The 20,457-nt window shown below is 58.7% G+C and overlaps 1 protein-coding gene across 1 annotated transcript; it reads left to right on the forward strand.

Annotated features, from left to right (window-relative positions):
• Positions 1–622: 622 nt before the first annotated feature.
• Positions 623–18,590, forward strand: LOC131279268 (serine protease 40-like). The gene is made up of 6 exons (XM_058301240.2): positions 623–833; positions 995–1,150; positions 1,674–1,836; positions 3,637–3,911; positions 5,141–5,307; positions 18,171–18,590. Exons 1-6 carry the CDS (start codon positions 623–625, stop codon positions 18,483–18,485), a joined length of 1,287 nt encoding a protein of 428 aa, XP_058157223.1. The 3' UTR covers positions 18,486–18,590.
• The last annotated feature ends 1,867 nt before the right edge of the window (positions 18,591–20,457 follow it).

The following is a 20,457-nucleotide window of genomic DNA, read 5'->3' on the forward strand; positions in this document are numbered from 1 at the left end:
GATTCTCTCAAAAGTGCCTGGGGATGGGCCTTCTGTGAATGGGATGAAACCCAGTAAATCCACTAAAGACCACAAGGTTCTTGAGAAGTTGGTATCAGCAAACACACTGGCAGCATGGACCGAAAGGGATAGAGAAGAAGGTACGAAATAGAAGTCAGATTCCAAAGCCCTGCTTGCAGGAAGCAGAATGATACCAACAGCTGCAAACGTGTTTACTGCCCATTAAAAACGAAAGGATGGGAGCAGGTGTGGCTCGCGCAGTTGCGCACCTGCTTCCCACTTGGTAGGTCCCGGGAATCTGTGTGGGTTTGCTCCCGGATGGGTCCCGGTGCCTCCTAAAAACAACCACAAACAAACAAACAGCAAGCAAACAATCCGTGTGGCTCAGTGGTTGAGCGCCGGCTTCCCACCTACGAGGTCCTCGTATCTCAAAAATAAATAAATGAAAATGGAAGGACGACCCAGAGACGGAAACCGAGAGTCGGGATGGCAGCGCGGAGGGCCGCGGGGGGCTCGCCCAGGCCTAATGGAGTCGGCCCGGCCGGACAGAAGACCGTTGTGGGCAGCGGTTTCGCCGCTCGGCCGAGCTCGCGGCGCGCGGGCCAGCGGGCAGGGGACGCCCATGGCGAGCGCAGGGGCGCGGCTCACCTGCCGGGGCCGCCCGGGCGCCTGCGAGCTCCGCGCCGCGCTGCTCGGGCTGCGCCTCCTGCTGCTGCTGCCGCCGCCCTGGGCCGCCGCCGCCCCGCTGAGGCCCGGGGGCAGCCCGCGCGCCCCCCTCCCGACCCCCGCTGGGGCGGCGGCCCGGGGCCCGGGCGCCGGGAGGTCTGCCGCGGGTGGGTGCGGAGGGGGGCTGCGGGAGGGGCCGGAGCTGGGGAGCGGGGGCCGAGGCGGGGGGCGCAGCTGCGGGCGTGGGGGCCGGGGGCTGCCTGGAGGCGCAGGAGGGGCGCCCCGCTCTCGCGTCCTCTCTCTCTTCCTCCGCCTCCTCTGTCCCCAGGCAGCGACGGGGACGCCAGCATCGGTGGCGGGCTCGCGGCGTCCCGGTTGTGGGGGCTGTGGGAGGGTTTGGAGAAGCCGGGAGTGTGGGGGCTCCGAGAGGTCCGAGACCAAAGCGCCCCCTCGCCCTTCCCCCGCCGTCCCCAGCGCCCCCTCGGTGCCAGGCCGCAGGCCTGTGCTGTGCGCCGCCCCCACCCCTTCTTTCTAAGGATGGCATACTGCTTCAGACAGGGACCTGCGGGGGGCTGCTCCGCGGCAGCTCCTCGCGCCAATCCCCTTTCGTGCCTCGGTCTCTCCCAGGTACTGGCCGCAGTGAAGGGCCACGTCCATGTCAGCATCAGGGGAGCAAACAGCACCCTCTCTGTAAGCCTCGGCCTCTGCACCTGTAAACTGGGGTGTCAGAGCTGAGAGAAGGAAGGCTTGTGCAGTGTGGGCGACCCTCGGCCGGCAATTCCCGGCCACCTTCCTTGGAGATGCCTCCTTTGGGCTGTGCCCACTGTAGCTGCTTCCCCCCCTTCAGAACCCCCCACGGCGCTAGGAGTCACTCCTCAGCGCAGCTGTCGCACGATGGGGTCCGGGACGCGTCAGCTTTCCTACCTGGGTCGCCTCGATGCTTACTTTCGGGTGCCCCATGGACTGGCCCTTCACGCAGGGGCCCTCTGACGAGTTTCTCTCCCCAGTGTGTGGGAAACCTACGCCCGTCGGGAAGATCTTCGGTGGCAACAAGGCCCCGGAGGCCCGATGGCCGTGGCAGGCCAGCCTGCTCTACCGGGGCCAGCACATCTGTGGAGCCACCCTGATCGATCACCACTGGGTCGCCTCAGCGGCCCACTGCTTCCAAAGGTGCTGGTCTCCCACGCGGGCCGGGCCGCGGGGCTGCGGGGGAGGAGAGGGTGGCTGTCCCCAGCTCTGTCCTGCCATAGTTTGCTGCTGCTAGGTGCCCGCTGTGCACTGCGGCCCCTGCCTTTGGCCCACCGGTCCACTCTGCCTGAAACGCCATCCCCTTCCAGGCCAGACTGGGTGGGTGCCCTCTGTGGAGGGTCCTCCGTGCGCAGACAGGTACCCGTCCAGCTGAGCTCTTGGACTGTCCTCTCGCAGGGTGCCTATTGGGGCAGGAGCAGGTCTGTCTTGCACCAGGCAGGTGGAGGGGTGTGTGAGCACAGGAATGAAGGGTGGACACACGGGCCGGGCGTCAGGGACGCGGTGCAGGGCCTCGTTCTGCCACTTCGCAGAAAGCACTTGCTATTCCAGAGCCTGTGCCATCTCCGAGCCTATGATTCTCTGGCCAGAGGAGACCCGAGAGACCCGGCCTCTATTGGCGCCCCTTCCCCACGTGTCAGCAAAGGCCTTGCACAGCCTCGCTTCTCCCTGGGGGGTGGGGGAAGCTGTCGCCCATCCTCCCCCCCACCCCCGCCCTTCGTGATACCTGCCCTGGCGACTTGGTTGTCTCCGTTGCTTTCCTGTAAACATGCACTTAAATAGCTAAATGGAAGTGGAATTCTAGTCGTGATTATCAGTGATACTGAAGCACACTAGTTCCAGCCTATTGTTTATCTTCAGCCTATTATTATCTTCCCCAAACCTGAGAAACCTTAGGCCGTCCCCACTCCGGATGGGCTTGGCTTCTGCGCCCTGCCCGGCCCTGGAGAGTGCCGCAGGTTCTCAGCGGATCTGTCTCCCGCCTGTAAGTGGCAGTGGGTGTGCGGCATCCCCCGCCCTGGTCCAGGCACCGGTTTTCAGTCACAGTGATACGGCAGGACCCCTGCCTCCGAGGCCAGTAGTGTTCTGGGACCCCTGGAAGGCCAGCGCCGTGGTCCCTCGGGTGGGAAGGCCACCAGGCCCCTGCTGGAGCCCGCTGGGCCCGCACCCGTGCACTGGGCACGGGCCTGCCTGGAGGTGTCTGGCTCTTCCCATCCCTCCTGTGAACACGTGCAGCTCCGCAGCCAGGGTGCGGGCGTGCTGCAGGCGCTGCGGGTGCTGGGCCCCCCTCGGGTCTGCGGGCTCGCCGCACCCAGAGCGATGGGAGGACGTTGCACTCCCAGTCGGGAGGCCGCAGCTGCTGGCACCAGCTGGCCTTGAGGTGCCGGCTGGGTTCCATTCGTCCATTCAGCCCTCAGGAGTGTCGGGCCCCGTGGGAGGCCCCTGGGGGCTGCAGAGATGCCAGCCCACTCCGAAGCTTCTCATCTTCTCAGGAGTGGGAGGAGTGAGTTCAGGTGCCTGTCGTGCAGGACGAGGAGCTGTGGTGTGAATTCAGACGTGTGGCATCCGGGGAAAGGGACCCACAGCAAAGGACACACGGGGCGGGGACGGCCAGTGACTTAGGTTCTGGAGTCCAGAAGAAGATCATTCTGGCGCTGCTCCATTTGATTCACCAACTTTCACTGAAAGGCCTGGGAAGGGGAGCTGAGCTGGGGCTGGGCCGAGTCTCCTCTAAACGAGGGGATGCGTGGGAGCACCCCAAGTCTTTCTCTGCTTCTTGAGCTGGGGGAGCCATCAGAAACTTCCTCAAGACCTGTCCCGAAGCTGTGGGCAGCGACCAGACCCAGCTGGCGAGAAGGGCTCCCCGGTGCTGGGGGCAGGAAAAGAGGGCGGGGGCCTGCGTGGCGCTGAGGGGTGCGGCGCTGAGGCAGCCTCTCGCCGCAGGTCCCGGGATGCGCAGGACTACCACGTCCTGCTGGGATACCAGCAGCTGCACAACCCCTCCTCGCACAGCCTCCAGGCCAGCGTGAGTCGGGTCATCGTCCACCCAGATTACCAAAGGGCCTCCCCGACGGCCAGCGACCTGGCCTTGCTGCAGCTGCACCTGCCTGTGACGTACTCCACCCACGTCAAGCCCGCCTGCGTGCCCGCGCCCGACCTGGTGCTGAACGTGGACATATCCTGCTGGATCACCGGCTGGGGGATGCTCACCGAGAACAGTGAGAAAGGCCTGGGGGGGGAGGTGTGCAGCCTCGAGGACGGGCGCCTGCGCCTCGCCCTTAGGTGTGAGCTGGCGCCATGGGTCCTTCCAGCCCGGCACCGCCTTCTGAGCTTCGTGGTTCCATGGCTCAGAAATCCGAGCGGCTCTGCCTTCAGCCATTAGGAAAATGGGTTCTTTCCCGCGGAACCTTTCCTAACTCCAGGGTTCCGAGCAGTGGGCCCCTGGCGCCATGAGCCGTCCCTGACCCCGAGGTCCCGCCTGGCTCTGGCCTGTCCCCTGCTGGACAAGGTGCTCGGGCGTAGCAGTTAGACAAAGTGGGGCCCCGTCGGGGTGTTCGTGACTGCAAAACATTTACCTCCGGGACCCACACTTCATGTAAAATGTGCCCACTCTGCCAGCTTCACGGGCTTGCATATCTTTAGATTGAGAGGAGAAATGTGGGACAAAGATTTTTGCACGAGTGAATGCTTTCAATTTAGGGAAAGGGTAACGTTGAGTGAGAAAAAGCAGGACGCTGGTTCAGCCCAGCTGGGGAGGGCTTGGCCGACGGCCTCGGGGGCGTGTGAGGCCTCCCCGCTGGAGGCTGCAGGCTGGGGCCAGCATCCGCCCACCCCCAGAAAGTCAGCCGCGCTTCCAGCAGCCTCCGGGACAGCTGCTCTGAGGACCGCCGGTCGCGCACAGGGCGTTCTCTGAGCCTCGTCCCTGGGGGAGGGGCACGAAAGGGGTGCGTCTGAGTCCAGGGTCAGTGGGAGCGGCCACCAGCACAGAGCGCCTCCTCCCGCTCCCCCGAGCCAGTCCTGCCTGCCTTCGTGCGTGGACGGGAGGGCCACGCTCTGCAGGGCGAGCCACCCTCGGCACGTCGTGCTGCTGTGGGGGCTGCCAGGACAGACGTGGGGCCAGCTCTGGAAACGGTCCACGGGGAGCGGCCACGAAGCCCGCGCCCCTGGGGGCAGGCTGGGCCACAGCCGCAGTGCTGCCCCCTGCCCACAGCCGGCCCCTCCAGGCCCACCCACGTGCCTGAGCCTGCGGCCCCCATGGGTCCACACCCCAGGCCTGGCCAGGAGGCCCTGCCGGCTCCAGCCGCGCTCCTCTGCCGGCTCCTTCGGCCTCTGGCCTCCCCCGCCACGGGCCTGGCCCTGCTCTGCCCTCCGCCCTCTGCTGCCTGCGCAGCTAGCCCCCAGCCCCAACAGCCTCCCCGCAGCGGCTCCGACCTCCGTCCTCCTGCAGAGTTCCTGACTATGCCCTACGACCTTCAGGAGGGAGAGGTGGGCATCGTAGACAACGAGTTCTGTAGAGGCTTCTTCCAGCCGCCGACTCCCAGCCGCGACGCCTACAAGGTGGACGAGAAGATGGTGTGCGCCGTGGAGTTCATCGTGGGAAGGTCCATCTGCCGCGTGAGTGAGGCCCTGGCCGCCCCCGCTGACCAGGGCCCGGCCTGGCCGGCGCGGCGCCCTCCTCGGCCGCCCCACCTCCCGCCCCGGCCCCGGCTCCTCTCCAACGCCCGCGCGGGCCTGGCTCCAGGGGCTGCTGCTGACTTAGAAATGGAGGCGCCCCCGCCACCAGCCCGCCGAGGGCCGCTGTCGCTGCCGCCACCCGAGCAGCCCGCGCTGACGCTGAACGGCCCCGGGCCCGTGTTTGGGCTGGTGTGCGTGGAATCCCGCGGGCGGTCTCCGTCTGCTCCCGGCCGGTCGGTGTTGTCTTTACGAGGTCAGACCGGCGCTCTGCGGTTTGCCCTGCTCGTGCTCGCGGCTGTGGACGTTCCACCCTGAACGGACGACCGTTCCATGTACCCGTTCTACTGTCGGTGGGCTCTGGGGCCTGTCCATCTGGGGCCGTCCCAAACAGCCCTGCCAGGAGCCTCCGGGCCTTGTCGACCCCGGGTCGGGCGTGGGGACCTGGGAGTGGAATTGCCGCGGCATAGACGCCCCGCGTAGACACTGACCCGCCGTTTTCCCAGCCGGCCCTGCCGAGCCTCACCCTCCCCGGGCCCCGCGGCCACCAAGCGGTCCCCATTCCCGCCTGGGACTGCGAGGTCCGCCTCTCCATTTTAACCCTCGCCTGGGGTTTTTCATTTTCATTTCTCTCGTGAGCAACGAAGATAAGTATCCTCTCATACATTTCTTGCCTCTTTGCCAATTTTCTTTTTGTTTTTTATGCCTCTTTTGCCACTTTTTTTCTTGGGTTATTTCAGGACCCCTTTATATATTCTGGGCATGAGTCCATTATTGGCTATATATACCATGAATGTTCTCTCCCACTTCCATTTTGTGGTGGGGAAACTGAGGCCCAGAAAGGGGGAACAGGCAGCCCGAGGCCAGGACGCACGGCGGCAGTCAGGCCCTGCGAGCACCCGCGCATGCCTCCCAGCGAGCCCGCAGCAGCACCCAGCGGGGGGTGGCAGGACTCCTGCGTGGGGGAGGCAGCAGCGGACCCAGGCTCTGCCCCCTCCCCTGCTGGGTCCCTCCAGCTGTCCCTTCACTCTGCCCTGGCCCCTCAGGCCATGGTAGGGGTGGCACGGGGTGGGCTGGCCGAGGCTGCGTTCACGCGGCCCCAGAGCTCTCTGGGCCCGGGGAGCCCCCGGCCCGAAGTGGGTGGTTCCTGCCTCCCCGTCCACTGACCCCCACCCCTCGCCCAGTTCAGGCTCAGCTGCAGCCCAAGACGGAAGTGAGTTCTGGCCGCAGGGGCCCGAGCCCAGGCTGGCCTACCTGGCCACTCTTCTTGAGAGGCCACAGCCCTGGGACGGAGAGGGGCACGTGGGCCCGCCTGCCCGCCGGGGCCTGCTGCCCTCCCGCCCACCCCGTCTTCAACAGCCCCCCACACTTGCAGGACCCTCCCTGGTCCCCAGCTGCCTGGCTTGAAGCCGGCGTTGGGCGGATGGCCCTCCGTGCACGCCCGGCGCCTTCCCTAGCCGCTGCGCAGCTGGCCTGAGCCCTCCCTGTCCTCTCCTGCTTCCGCCCCCCAGGGCTCCCAGCCGCTCTTCACCCCCATGTGGGGCTGGGGGAGGCAAGAGGGCTTTTTACCAACACAGCCCTGAGGGGGCAGGTGCACTGTCCCGGTGGAGCGGGACACACCCCGGCCCAGGTGGCCGTTCCGCCGCGTGCTGGCCCTGCGCCTTCAGAACGGGGGTGCTGCTGGCCAGGTGCCGCGGGGTTCTCGTGGAGGGCAGACGCGGGGCTGGGCCTTCGAAGGGCTCAAGCCACGGCCTTCCATGGCCCTACCGCGTCCCTCTCCACCGTTCAAGTCCACCCCTCCTCGCCTACCCCCACTCACACGCACTCGAGTGATTGCCTTGTCTTCTCCGCGCGGAAGACACGGCGTCCTCGGCCAGTTTTCTTTGCTGGTCTGAGAGTCGGTGCAGCTTGCCCAGCCCGGCTGGGGGCTGAGTGGACCCCTGTGGCTCAGCCCCTGGAGAAAGGGCCCCACACTGGGTGACAGGCGACCTCTCCACCTCGGAGGCTCGCCTCAGCGGGGAACAGAGAAGCAATCCGCGGGGGCGCGCTATCTTCTGGCCACGCTGACCCTCGCCACTCCCGTCCCGGGCCAGCCCCCCTGCAGCCTCCGCTCCCTCCCCTGCACCTTCCTTCTTGCTTTCTGTCTCTTCTCAGTCATCCCCAGCAGCTCAAAAATACACTGCCGTGTCCGCCAGCTTAAAATCCCCTGCCTGCACCCTTCCCTGGCCCCCCGCCTTCCTCCCCACGGCTGGGGTCTCCCCTCCTCCTGGGCGCACACTAGGGCATCTGGGCTGGCATCTCTGCTTCGTGCCTCTTCTTTGCCTCGGCCCTGCCGTCAGGTGCCTGCTGTTCCGCCAGATGCTCCCCTCCAGGGGACCAGCAGTCTGTCTTTTCAAGGCAGCTCATCAGACCTTGGGCTCCCTGTCCGCGGTGCCGCCGGCCTGCTCACCCTAGCCTTCTGAAGCATCCCCTCTGGTCCCTGGAGGCTGCGCTGCCCGCGTCTCCTGCCCTCTGTCCTCAGATGGACAGATGAGGTCCGATGGGGCCGACAGGGCAGGCACTGGCCTCAGAGCACCACCAGACCTGCCTGGCCCCTGCACTGGCTCTGCGTCGCCCAGGCCCGCCATTTCTGGTGTACTGCTCCCGACACCACGGTTTAGTCCTCTGGTGGCAAGGAGAGGCCAGGCCGCACCTTCCACACTTAGGCTGGAAGTCTCCTCAGCTGTGCCTCCAGGTCCATCACTTTCAAGTCCTGCCTTCCATCCGATGTCAGAACTCAGTTCTGCCGAGTTCTCTGCCACTGTATAACAAGGACCACCTCTCTTCCGGTTTCCAGTAGCACATCCATCCCTGCCTTCTGAGTCCTCATCAGACGTAACCTTAGCATCTGCATGTCCACCAGCAGTCACTTCAGAGCAACGTAGGCTTTTGCTAGCAAGCCACTCACAGTTCTTCCAGCCTCTACCCACTACCCAGTTGCAAAGCCATGTCTGCATTTTTAGTATTTGCAGTGGCACCTCCTGCTCTCCCAGTATCAAAATCAGTTTTAGTTTTCTGGCTGCCAAAGTAAATACCATGCGATGGGTGGCTTAAACAGTGGGATGTAGGGGCTCATGGCTGTAAATACCATGCGATGGTTGGCTTAAACAGTGGGATGTAGGGGCTCATGGCTGTAAATACCATGCGATGGGTGGCTTAAACAGTGGGATGTAGGGGCTCATGACTGTAAATACCATGCGATGGGTGGCTTAAACAGTGGGATGTAGTGGCTCATGGCTGTAAATACCATGCGATGGTTGGCTTAAACAGTGGGATGTAGGGGCTCATGGCTGTAAATACCATGCGATGGGTGGCTTAAACAGTGGGATGTAGGGGCTCATGGCTGTAAATACCATGCGATGGGTGGCTTAAACAGTGGGATGTAGGGGCTCATGGCTGTAAATACCATGCGATGGTTGGCTTAAACAGTGGGATGTAGGGGCTCGTGACTGTAAATACCATGCGATGGGTGGCTTAAACAGTGGGATGTAGGGGCTCATGGCTGTAAATACCATGCGATGGTTGGCTTAAACAGTGGGATGTAGGGGCTCATGGCTGTAAATACCATGCGATGGGTGGCTTAAACAGTGGGATGTAGGGGCTCATGGCTGTAAATACCATGCGATGGGTGGCTTAAACAGTGGGATGTAGGGGCTCATGGCTGTAAATACCATGCGATGGTTGGCTTAAACAGTGGGATGTAGGGGCTCATGACTGTAAATACCATGCGATGGTTGGCTTAAACAGTGGGATGTAGGGGCTCGTGACTGTAAATACCATGCGATGGGTGGCTTAAACAGTGGGATGTAGTGGCTCATGGCTGTAAATACCATGCGATGGGTGGCTTAAACAGTGGGATGTAGGGGCTCGTGACTGTAAATACCATGCGATGGGTGGCTTAAACAGTGGGATGTAGGGGCTCGTGGCTGTAAATACCATGCGATGGGTGGCTTAAACAGTGGGATGTAGGGGCTCATGGCTGTAAATACCATGCGATGGTTGGCTTAAACAGTGGGATGTAGGGGCTCGTGACTGTAAATACCATGCGATGGGTGGCTTAAACAGTGGGATGTAGGGGCTCGTGACTGTAAATACCATGCGATGGGTGGCTTAAACAGTGGGATGTAGGGGCTCGTGACTGTAAATACCATGCGATGGGTGGCTTAAACAGTGGGATGTAGGGGCTCGTGGCTGTAAATACCATGCGATGGGTGGCTTAAACAGTGGGATGTAGGGGCTCATGGCTGTAAATACCATGCGATGGGTGGCTTAAACAGTGGGATGTAGGGGCTCATGGCTGTAAATACCATGCGATGGGTGGCTTGAACAGTGGGATGTAGGGGCTCATGGCTGTAAATACCATGCGATGGGTGGCTTAAACAGTGGGATGTAGGGGCTCATGGCTGTAAATACCATGCGATGGGTGGCTTAAACAGTGGGATGTAGGGGCTCATGACTGTAAATACCATGCGATGGGTGGCTTAAACAGTGGGATGTAGTGGCTCATGGCTGTAAATACCATGCGATGGGTGGCTTAAACAGTGGGATGTAGTGGCTCATGGCTGTAAATACCATGCGATGGTTGGCTTAAACAGTGGGATGTAGGGGCTCATGACTGTAAATACCATGCGATGGGTCGCTTAAACAGTGGGATGTAGGGGCTCGTGACTGTAAATACCATGCGATGGTTGGCTTAAACAGTGGGATGTAGGGGCTCATGGCTGTAAATACCATGCGATGGTTGGCTTAAACAGTGGGATGTAGGGGCTCATGGCTGTAAATACCATGCGATGGGTGGCTTAAACAGTGGGATGTAGGGGCTCATGGCTGTAAATACCATGCGATGGGTGGCTTAAACAGTGGGATGTAGGGGCTCATGGCTGTAAATACCATGCGATGGTTGGCTTAAACAGTGGGATGTAGGGGCTCGTGACTGTAAATACCATGCGATGGGTGGCTTAAACAGTGGGATGTAGGGGCTCATGGCTGTAAATACCATGCGATGGTTGGCTTAAACAGTGGGATGTAGGGGCTCATGGCTGTAAATACCATGCGATGGGTGGCTTAAACAGTGGGATGTAGGGGCTCATGGCTGTAAATACCATGCGATGGGTGGCTTAAACAGTGGGATGTAGGGGCTCATGGCTGTAAATACCATGCGATGGTTGGCTTAAACAGTGGGATGTAGGGGCTCATGACTGTAAATACCATGCGATGGTTGGCTTAAACAGTGGGATGTAGGGGCTCGTGACTGTAAATACCATGCGATGGGTGGCTTAAACAGTGGGATGTAGGGGCTCGTGACTGTAAATACCATGCGATGGGTGGCTTAAACAGTGGGATGTAGGGGCTCATGGCTGTAAATACCATGCGATGGGTGGCTTAAACAGTGGGATGTAGGGGCTCATGGCTGTAAATACCATGCGATGGTTGGCTTAAACAGTGGGATGTAGGGGCTCGTGACTGTAAATACCATGCGATGGGTGGCTTAAACAGTGGGATGTAGGGGCTCGTGACTGTAAATACCATGCGATGGGTGGCTTAAACAGTGGGATGTAGGGGCTCGTGACTGTAAATACCATGCGATGGGTGGCTTAAACAGTGGGATGTAGGGGCTCGTGGCTGTAAATACCATGCGATGGGTGGCTTAAACAGTGGGATGTAGGGGCTCATGACTGTAAATACCATGCGATGGGTGGCTTAAACAGTGGGATGTAGGGGCTCGTGACTGTAAATACCATGCGATGGGTGGCTTAAACAGTGGGATGTAGGGGCTCGTGACTGTAAATACCATGCGATGGGTGGCTTAAACAGTGGGATGTAGTGGCTCATGGCTGTAAATACCATGCGATGGTTGGTTTAAACAGTGGGATGTAGGGGCTCATGGCTGTAAATACCATGCGATGGGTGGCTTAAACAGTGGGATGTAGGGGCTCATGGCTGTAAATACCATGCGATGGGTGGCTTAAACAGTGGGATGTAGGGGCTCATGACTGTAAATACCATGCGATGGGTGGCTTAAACAGTGGGATGTAGGGGCTCATGACTGTAAATACCATGCGATGGGTGGCTTAAACAGTGGGATGTAGGGGCTCGTGACTGTAAATACCATGCGATGGGTGGCTTAAACAGTGGGATGTAGTGGCTCATGGCTGTAAATACCATGCGATGGTTGGTTTAAACAGTGGGATGTAGGGGCTCATGGCTGTAAATACCATGCGATGGGTGGCTTAAACAGTGGGATGTAGGGGCTCATGGCTGTAAATACCATGCGATGGGTGGCTTAAACAGTGGGATGTAGGGGCTCGTGACTGTAAATACCATGCGATGGGTGGCTTAAACAGTGGGATGTAGGGGCTCATGACTGTAAATACCATGCGATGGGTGGCTTGAACAGTGGGATGTAGGGGCTCATGGCTGTAAATACCATGCGATGGGTGGCTTAAACAGTGGGATGTAGGGGCTCATGACTGTAAATACCATGCGATGGTTGGCTTAAACAGTGGGATGTAGGGGCTCATGACTGTAAATACCATGCGATGGTTGGCTTAAACAGTGGGATGTAGGGGCTCGTGACTGTAAATACCATGCGATGGGTGGCTTAAACAGTGGGATGTAGGGGCTCATGGCTGTAAATACCATGCGATGGGTGGCTTAAACAGTGGGATGTAGGGGCTCGTGACTGTAAATACCATGCGATGGGTGGCTTAAACAGTGGGATGTAGGGGCTCGTGACTGTAAATACCATGCGATGGGTGGCTTAAACAGTGGGATGTAGGGGCTCGTGACTGTAAATACCATGCGATGGGTGGCTTAAACAGTGGGATGTAGGGGCTCGTGGCTGTGAATACCATGCGATGGGTGGCTTAAACAGTGGGATGTAGGGGCTCATGACTGTGAATACCATGCGATGGGTGGCTTAAACAGTGGGATGTAGGGGCTCATGGCTGTAAATACCATGCGATGGGTGGCTTAAACAGTGGGATGTAGGGGCTCATGGCTGTAAATACCATGCGATGGGTGGCTTAAACAGTGGGATGTAGGGGCTCATGGCTGTAAATACCATGCGATGGTTGGCTTAAACAGTGGGATGTAGGGGCTCATGACTGTAAATACCATGCGATGGTTGGCTTAAACAGTGGGATGTAGGGGCTCGTGACTGTAAATACCATGCGATGGGTGGCTTAAACAGTGGGATGTAGGGGCTCGTGACTGTAAATACCATGCGATGGGTGGCTTAAACAGTGGGATGTAGGGGCTCATGACTGTAAATACCATGCGATGGGTAGCTTAAACAGTGGGATGTAGGGGCTCGTGACTGTAAATACCATGCGATGGGTGGCTTAAACAGTGGGATGTAGGGGCTCATGGCTGTAAATACCATGCGATGGGTGGCTTAAACAGTGGGATGTAGGGGCTCGTGACTGTAAATACCATGCGATGGGTGGCTTAAACAGTGGGATGTAGGGGCTCATGGCTGTAAATACCATGCGATGGTTGGCTTAAACAGTGGGATGTAGGGGCTCATGACTGTAAATACCATGCGATGGGTCGCTTAAACAGTGGGATGTAGGGGCTCGTGACTGTAAATACCATGCGATGGTTGGCTTAAACAGTGGGATGTAGGGGCTCATGGCTGTAAATACCATGCGATGGTTGGCTTAAACAGTGGGATGTAGGGGCTCATGGCTGTAAATACCATGCGATGGGTGGCTTAAACAGTGGGATGTAGGGGCTCATGGCTGTAAATACCATGCGATGGGTGGCTTAAACAGTGGGATGTAGGGGCTCATGGCTGTAAATACCATGCGATGGTTGGCTTAAACAGTGGGATGTAGGGGCTCGTGACTGTAAATACCATGCGATGGGTGGCTTAAACAGTGGGATGTAGGGGCTCATGGCTGTAAATACCATGCGATGGTTGGCTTAAACAGTGGGATGTAGGGGCTCATGGCTGTAAATACCATGCGATGGGTGGCTTAAACAGTGGGATGTAGGGGCTCATGGCTGTAAATACCATGCGATGGGTGGCTTAAACAGTGGGATGTAGGGGCTCATGGCTGTAAATACCATGCGATGGTTGGCTTAAACAGTGGGATGTAGGGGCTCATGACTGTAAATACCATGCGATGGTTGGCTTAAACAGTGGGATGTAGGGGCTCGTGACTGTAAATACCATGCGATGGGTGGCTTAAACAGTGGGATGTAGGGGCTCGTGACTGTAAATACCATGCGATGGGTGGCTTAAACAGTGGGATGTAGGGGCTCATGGCTGTAAATACCATGCGATGGGTGGCTTAAACAGTGGGATGTAGGGGCTCATGGCTGTAAATACCATGCGATGGTTGGCTTAAACAGTGGGATGTAGGGGCTCGTGACTGTAAATACCATGCGATGGGTGGCTTAAACAGTGGGATGTAGGGGCTCGTGACTGTAAATACCATGCGATGGGTGGCTTAAACAGTGGGATGTAGGGGCTCGTGACTGTAAATACCATGCGATGGGTGGCTTAAACAGTGGGATGTAGGGGCTCGTGGCTGTAAATACCATGCGATGGGTGGCTTAAACAGTGGGATGTAGGGGCTCATGACTGTAAATACCATGCGATGGGTGGCTTAAACAGTGGGATGTAGGGGCTCGTGACTGTAAATACCATGCGATGGGTGGCTTAAACAGTGGGATGTAGGGGCTCGTGACTGTAAATACCATGCGATGGGTGGCTTAAACAGTGGGATGTAGTGGCTCATGGCTGTAAATACCATGCGATGGTTGGTTTAAACAGTGGGATGTAGGGGCTCATGGCTGTAAATACCATGCGATGGGTGGCTTAAACAGTGGGATGTAGGGGCTCATGGCTGTAAATACCATGCGATGGGTGGCTTAAACAGTGGGATGTAGGGGCTCATGACTGTAAATACCATGCGATGGGTGGCTTAAACAGTGGGATGTAGGGGCTCATGACTGTAAATACCATGCGATGGGTGGCTTAAACAGTGGGATGTAGGGGCTCGTGACTGTAAATACCATGCGATGGGTGGCTTAAACAGTGGGATGTAGTGGCTCATGGCTGTAAATACCATGCGATGGTTGGTTTAAACAGTGGGATGTAGGGGCTCATGGCTGTAAATACCATGCGATGGGTGGCTTAAACAGTGGGATGTAGGGGCTCATGGCTGTAAATACCATGCGATGGGTGGCTTAAACAGTGGGATGTAGGGGCTCGTGACTGTAAATACCATGCGATGGGTGGCTTAAACAGTGGGATGTAGGGGCTCATGACTGTAAATACCATGCGATGGGTGGCTTGAACAGTGGGATGTAGGGGCTCATGGCTGTAAATACCATGCGATGGGTGGCTTAAACAGTGGGATGTAGGGGCTCATGACTGTAAATACCATGCGATGGTTGGCTTAAACAGTGGGATGTAGGGGCTCATGACTGTAAATACCATGCGATGGTTGGCTTAAACAGTGGGATGTAGGGGCTCGTGACTGTAAATACCATGCGATGGGTGGCTTAAACAGTGGGATGTAGGGGCTCATGGCTGTAAATACCATGCGATGGGTGGCTTAAACAGTGGGATGTAGGGGCTCGTGACTGTAAATACCATGCGATGGGTGGCTTAAACAGTGGGATGTAGGGGCTCGTGACTGTAAATACCATGCGATGGGTGGCTTAAACAGTGGGATGTAGGGGCTCGTGACTGTAAATACCATGCGATGGGTGGCTTAAACAGTGGGATGTAGGGGCTCGTGGCTGTGAATACCATGCGATGGGTGGCTTAAACAGTGGGATGTAGGGGCTCATGACTGTGAATACCATGCGATGGGTGGCTTAAACAGTGGGATGTAGGGGCTCATGGCTGTAAATACCATGCGATGGGTGGCTTAAACAGTGGGATGTAGGGGCTCATGGCTGTAAATACCATGCGATGGGTGGCTTAAACAGTGGGATGTAGGGGCTCATGGCTGTAAATACCATGCGATGGTTGGCTTAAACAGTGGGATGTAGGGGCTCATGACTGTAAATACCATGCGATGGTTGGCTTAAACAGTGGGATGTAGGGGCTCGTGACTGTAAATACCATGCGATGGGTGGCTTAAACAGTGGGATGTAGGGGCTCGTGACTGTAAATACCATGCGATGGGTGGCTTAAACAGTGGGATGTAGGGGCTCATGACTGTAAATACCATGCGATGGGTAGCTTAAACAGTGGGATGTAGGGGCTCGTGACTGTAAATACCATGCGATGGGTGGCTTAAACAGTGGGATGTAGGGGCTCATGGCTGTAAATACCATGCGATGGGTGGCTTAAACAGTGGGATGTAGGGGCTCGTGACTGTAAATACCATGCGATGGGTGGCTTAAACAGTGGGATGTAGGGGCTCATGGCTGTAAATACCATGCGATGGTTGGCTTAAACAGTGGGATGTAGGGGCTCGTGGCTGTAAATACCATGCGATGGGTCGCTTAAACAGTGGGATGTAGGGGCTCATGGCTGTGAATACCATGCGATGGGTGGCTTAAACAGTGGGATGTAGGGGCTCGTGACTGTAAATACCATGCGATGGGTGGCTTAAACAGTGGGATGTAGGGGCTCGTGACTGTAAATACCATGCGATGGGTGGCTTAAACAGTGGGATGTAGGGGCTCGTGACTGTAAATACCATGCGATGGGTGGCTTAAACAGTGGGATGTAGGGGCTCGTGGCTGTAAATACCATGCGATGGGTGGCTTAAACAGTGGGATGTAGTGGCTCATGGCTGTAAATACCATGCGATGGGTGGCTTAAACAGTGGGATGTAGGGGCTCATGACTGTAAATACCATGCGATGGGTGGCTTAAACAGTGGGATGTAGGGGCTCATGGCTGTAAATACCATGCGCTGGGTGGCTTAAACAGTGGGATGTAGGGGCTCGTGGCTGTAAATACCATGCGCTGGGTGGCTTAAACAGTGGGATGTAGGGGCTCGTGGCTGTAAATACCATGCGATGGGTGGCTTAAACAGTGGGATGTAGGGGCTCGTGACTGTAAATACCATGCGATGGTTGGCTTGAACAGTGGGATGTAGGGGCTCGTGACTGTAAATACCATGCGATGGGTGGCTTAAACAGTGGGATGTAGGGGCTCGTGACTGTAAATACCATGCGATGGGTGGCTTAAACAGTGGGATGTAGGGGCTCGTGACTGTAAATACCATGCGATGGGTGGCTTAAACAGTGGGATGTAGGGGCTCGTGGCTGTAAATACCATGCGATGGGTGGCTTAAACAGTGGGATGTAGGGGCTCGTGGCTGTAAATACCATGCGATGGGTGGCTTAAACAGTGGGATGTAGGGGCTCGTGACTGTAAATACCATGCGATGGGTGGCTTAAACAGTGGGATGTAGGGGCTCGTGACTGTAAATACCATGCGATGGGTGGCTTAAACAGTGGGATGTAGGGGCTCGTGACTGTAAATACCATGCGATGGGTGGCTTAAACAGTGGGATGTAGGGGCTCGTGACTGTAAATACCATGCGATGGGTGGCTTAAACAGTGGGATGTAGGGGCTCGTGACTGTAAATACCATGCGATGGGTGGCTTAAACAGTGGGATGTAGGGGCTCATGACTGTAAATACCATGCGATGGTTGGCTTAAACAGTGGGATGTAGTGGCTCATGGCTGTGAATACCATGCGATGGTTGGCTTAAACAGTGGGATGTAGGGGCTCATGGCTGTGAATACCATGCGATGGTTGGCTTAAACAGTGGGATGTATGGGCTCGTGACTGTAAATACCATGCGATGGTTGGCTTGAACAGTGGGATGTAGGGGCTCATGGCTGTAAATACCATGCGATGGGTGGCTTAAACAGTGGGATGTAGGGGCTCATGACTGTAAATACCATGCGATGGGTGGCTTAAACAGTGGGATGTAGGGGCTCGTGACTGTAAATACCATGCGATGGGTCGCTTAAACAGTGGGATGTAGGGGCTCATGGCTGTAAATACCATGCGATGGTTGGCTTAAACAGTGGGATGTAGGGGCTCATGGCTGTAAATACCATGCGATGGTTGGCTTAAACAGTGGGATGTAGGGGCTCGTGACTGTAAATACCATGCGATGGGTGGCTTAAACAGTGGGATGTAGGGGCTCATGGCTGTAAATACCATGCGATGGGTGGCTTAAACAGTGGGATGTAGGGGCTCGTGACTGTGAATACCATGCGATGGGTGGCTTAAACAGTGGGATGTAGGGGCTCGTGACTGTGAAGCCAGAAGTCCACACTCGTGCCGTCAGGGAGATGCTGTCCCCCTGAGGACTGGCGTTCCGGGGTGGCTGCTCACGGTCCCTGGGCGCAGGCTCCTGTCACACGGCGCTGCGCATGGCGGCCCCTCCCGGCCTCGGTTTCCTTCCAGGCTCCGTGACCTTCAGCGTCTCGCTTCCAGTGGCGCGCTCTCTCTGAACTTCGTTCTGCTTGTAAGGACTCCAGCAATAGGACCAAGACCCCTCCCGGGGGTGTCTGCCCACCTTAACTGTAGTCGCCTCGTGGAAGCGTCCTGGCTACGAGGCGTTCCCACCCACAGGAACGAGCGGGGTTTAAGAGCGCGGTTCTCTGGAGGGCCCTTCAGCTCCAAACCACCGCAGCCCAGGTGGGACCTAGAAATGCCCCCCGTTGCTCCCCACTCTCTCCCCTGGAGGAGGAGAGGGTGGTCTCGCCACACCCCTGAACTGCATCTCTCGCCCCCCCCCCGTCCCCCGTTTTGATGCCCTCTCTTTCCTCAGGGAGATTCTGGGGGCCCCCTCAACTGCGCCGTGAACAGCACCTGGTACCTGGCGGGGGTGTCCAGCTTCAGCGCCGACTGCCGGCCTCCCGCTGGCCCCAGCGTTTTCACCAGGATCACCTCCTTCTCCCGGTGGATCCGGGACATCCAGAACCGGACCGCGGTCCCCAGACCCGAGACGGCTCCCAGCCCGAGCCCGCCCCCCAGGGTGACCTTCCCGCGGTCCCCGGCCACCACCCACACGCCCTGGGTCTGCCTGTGCCTTGTGCCTTCACAGGCCCTGCTCCTGCTGACGGCCCACCTCCCGGCTCTGTGACGACCAGCGGCTCGGCCCGCTCCCGCGGCGCCCCACCTGGGGCTCCCTGCCGTCTGAGGCCACGTCCATCCCGGCCTGGCTCAATAAAACTAACTTAAAAACCTTGCCGCCCCTCTCTGACCCCGCAGAGCCGCCCCACGCTCGCTGCGCCTGAGCTCCTCCCTGGGCAGGAAGCAGGCTCTGCGCGGGGCGGGGGTGGGAGGGCCCGCAGCGGCCGGCGTCCTGGGGCAGGGTGGCTTTCCAGCGGGCACACCAGAGGCCGGCCGCGCCGGGGCACGGTGCTGCAGCGGTGCAGGGAGCCCGCAGGCCCTTACCATGCAGCCCCGGAGTCTGAAGTCTCTCCCGGCGGGGGCCCTGCCCACACGGCCTGCGATTCTGGCCAGGCCCCTGCGTGGCTGGGTGACGGGAGGAGCTGGGCTGGGGTCTGGGAGGACGCTGCTGCCCGAGTTCTGGTGTTTGCATTGTGCTTAGGCAGGAGAATGATGGGCATACACGCTAATATATTTGGGTGGGGGGCAAGACTTTAAGGCCTCGGATGCCTCAAAAAAAAAAAAAAAGATGCCTGTACCTGACTTGGATCTTTTCTGTAATTTTCATTGTTTCAGAATTTTTTTTTAATTTTTTAATTTTTATTGACTTTGTAATAATATTACATTAAAATATATATATGTGAGGTCCCATTCAACCCCATCCCCCCACCCCCCCTTTCCCCCCCAACAACGCTCGTTCCCATCATCATGACACATCGAAATGGTTGTTAAGACTCACCTCATGCTCCTAAATCACAAAGGCAGGACTTGGCACAGAGGGGACTCAAACTCCAAGCCAGCCAGGCAGTGCGGGTGGGGGCTGGCAGGCCCCTGAGGCAGCTCCTGGAGCGGGAGGCTGGGGGAGGAGGGCCCTCTCCTGAGCCTCGGGGAGGCGCTGGTGGGGAGGAAGGCTGCCTGCACGGCCCCCCGGGGCCCAAGCATGGTGCAGCCCAGGGCCTGTGGCCACACCTCCCTCCACCTGCGGGGGGTGGGGTGGGGGCGGGGCTTGCTCTGGACCCCACGAAGGCCTGCACCTGGCGGCTGAGCAGGCAGACCCAGGAAGTGCAGGGCTGAGGAGCCGCTGTCCCCACCCTCGCAGGATGCCAGGCGCCAGGAGCCTGGAGGGTGCTCGCTTCCTGGTGCAGCACTGTGGGAGCACGCAGGGCCCCCAGCGGGGCTGGGCCAGGCACGCTCTGCTCTCACGCTGCCCGCAGAAACGCACGTGCCTGGGCTCAGGGCCAAGTGTGGGCAGACATCCAGAGGGCCCGGCCCTCTGGACCTGGACCTGGGACCCCACAGCAGCAGGGCCCTGTGGGAGGACCCCAGGGTGTCCCCGGGCCGGTGCCGGCCTCGCTCCTAGTTTGCACTAGGAGACAGAAGTGGCCTCGGGGCCAGGCAGCTGTGTCAGTTTGGGCACCAGCAGCCCTGGGCTGGCGCTTGGACCACAGATCAGCCTTCCAGACCCACCGGCCAGCCTGCTGACCACCAGGTCCCAGGGCCGTGCAGAAGCACACGCTGCCCTCTTTTCTCCCCCACCCCAATCCTGCTCAGGCCTCGGCTTCCAGATCCTTCCCCATCACCCCATACCTCCTGACCTCTGGTCTGTCCCCTCCGTTCAAAGGAGACTTGGGGTCAGAGGGAGCAGTGTCCCTGGGGGAGCCCGAGCCCAGGTGCCCAGCTGGTAAGGTCGGGGCCCCACCTGGTGGACAGGGCTGTGCCCCCCAGTGCCCACACTCAGGCAGTCTGTGGGAGAGGCTGGCCCTCGGCCTGGGTCCCTCCATCTGGAAGCATCCATAGCCCCTGGAGGGGCAGGACTCCCCGCACACGTCCCCCACCACAAGAAGGCCTGGCCCCAGTCACAGGCTTCATCAACCCGGGGGGTACAGGGGCACATCGGGGCAGGACTCCTGTGGCCAGTGCTCTGTCCACACGGCCCCAGTCAG

This window comes from Dasypus novemcinctus, chromosome 7 (genome assembly GCF_030445035.2).
Source record: "Dasypus novemcinctus isolate mDasNov1 chromosome 7, mDasNov1.1.hap2, whole genome shotgun sequence".
NCBI lineage: Eukaryota > Metazoa > Chordata > Mammalia > Cingulata > Dasypodidae > Dasypus > Dasypus novemcinctus.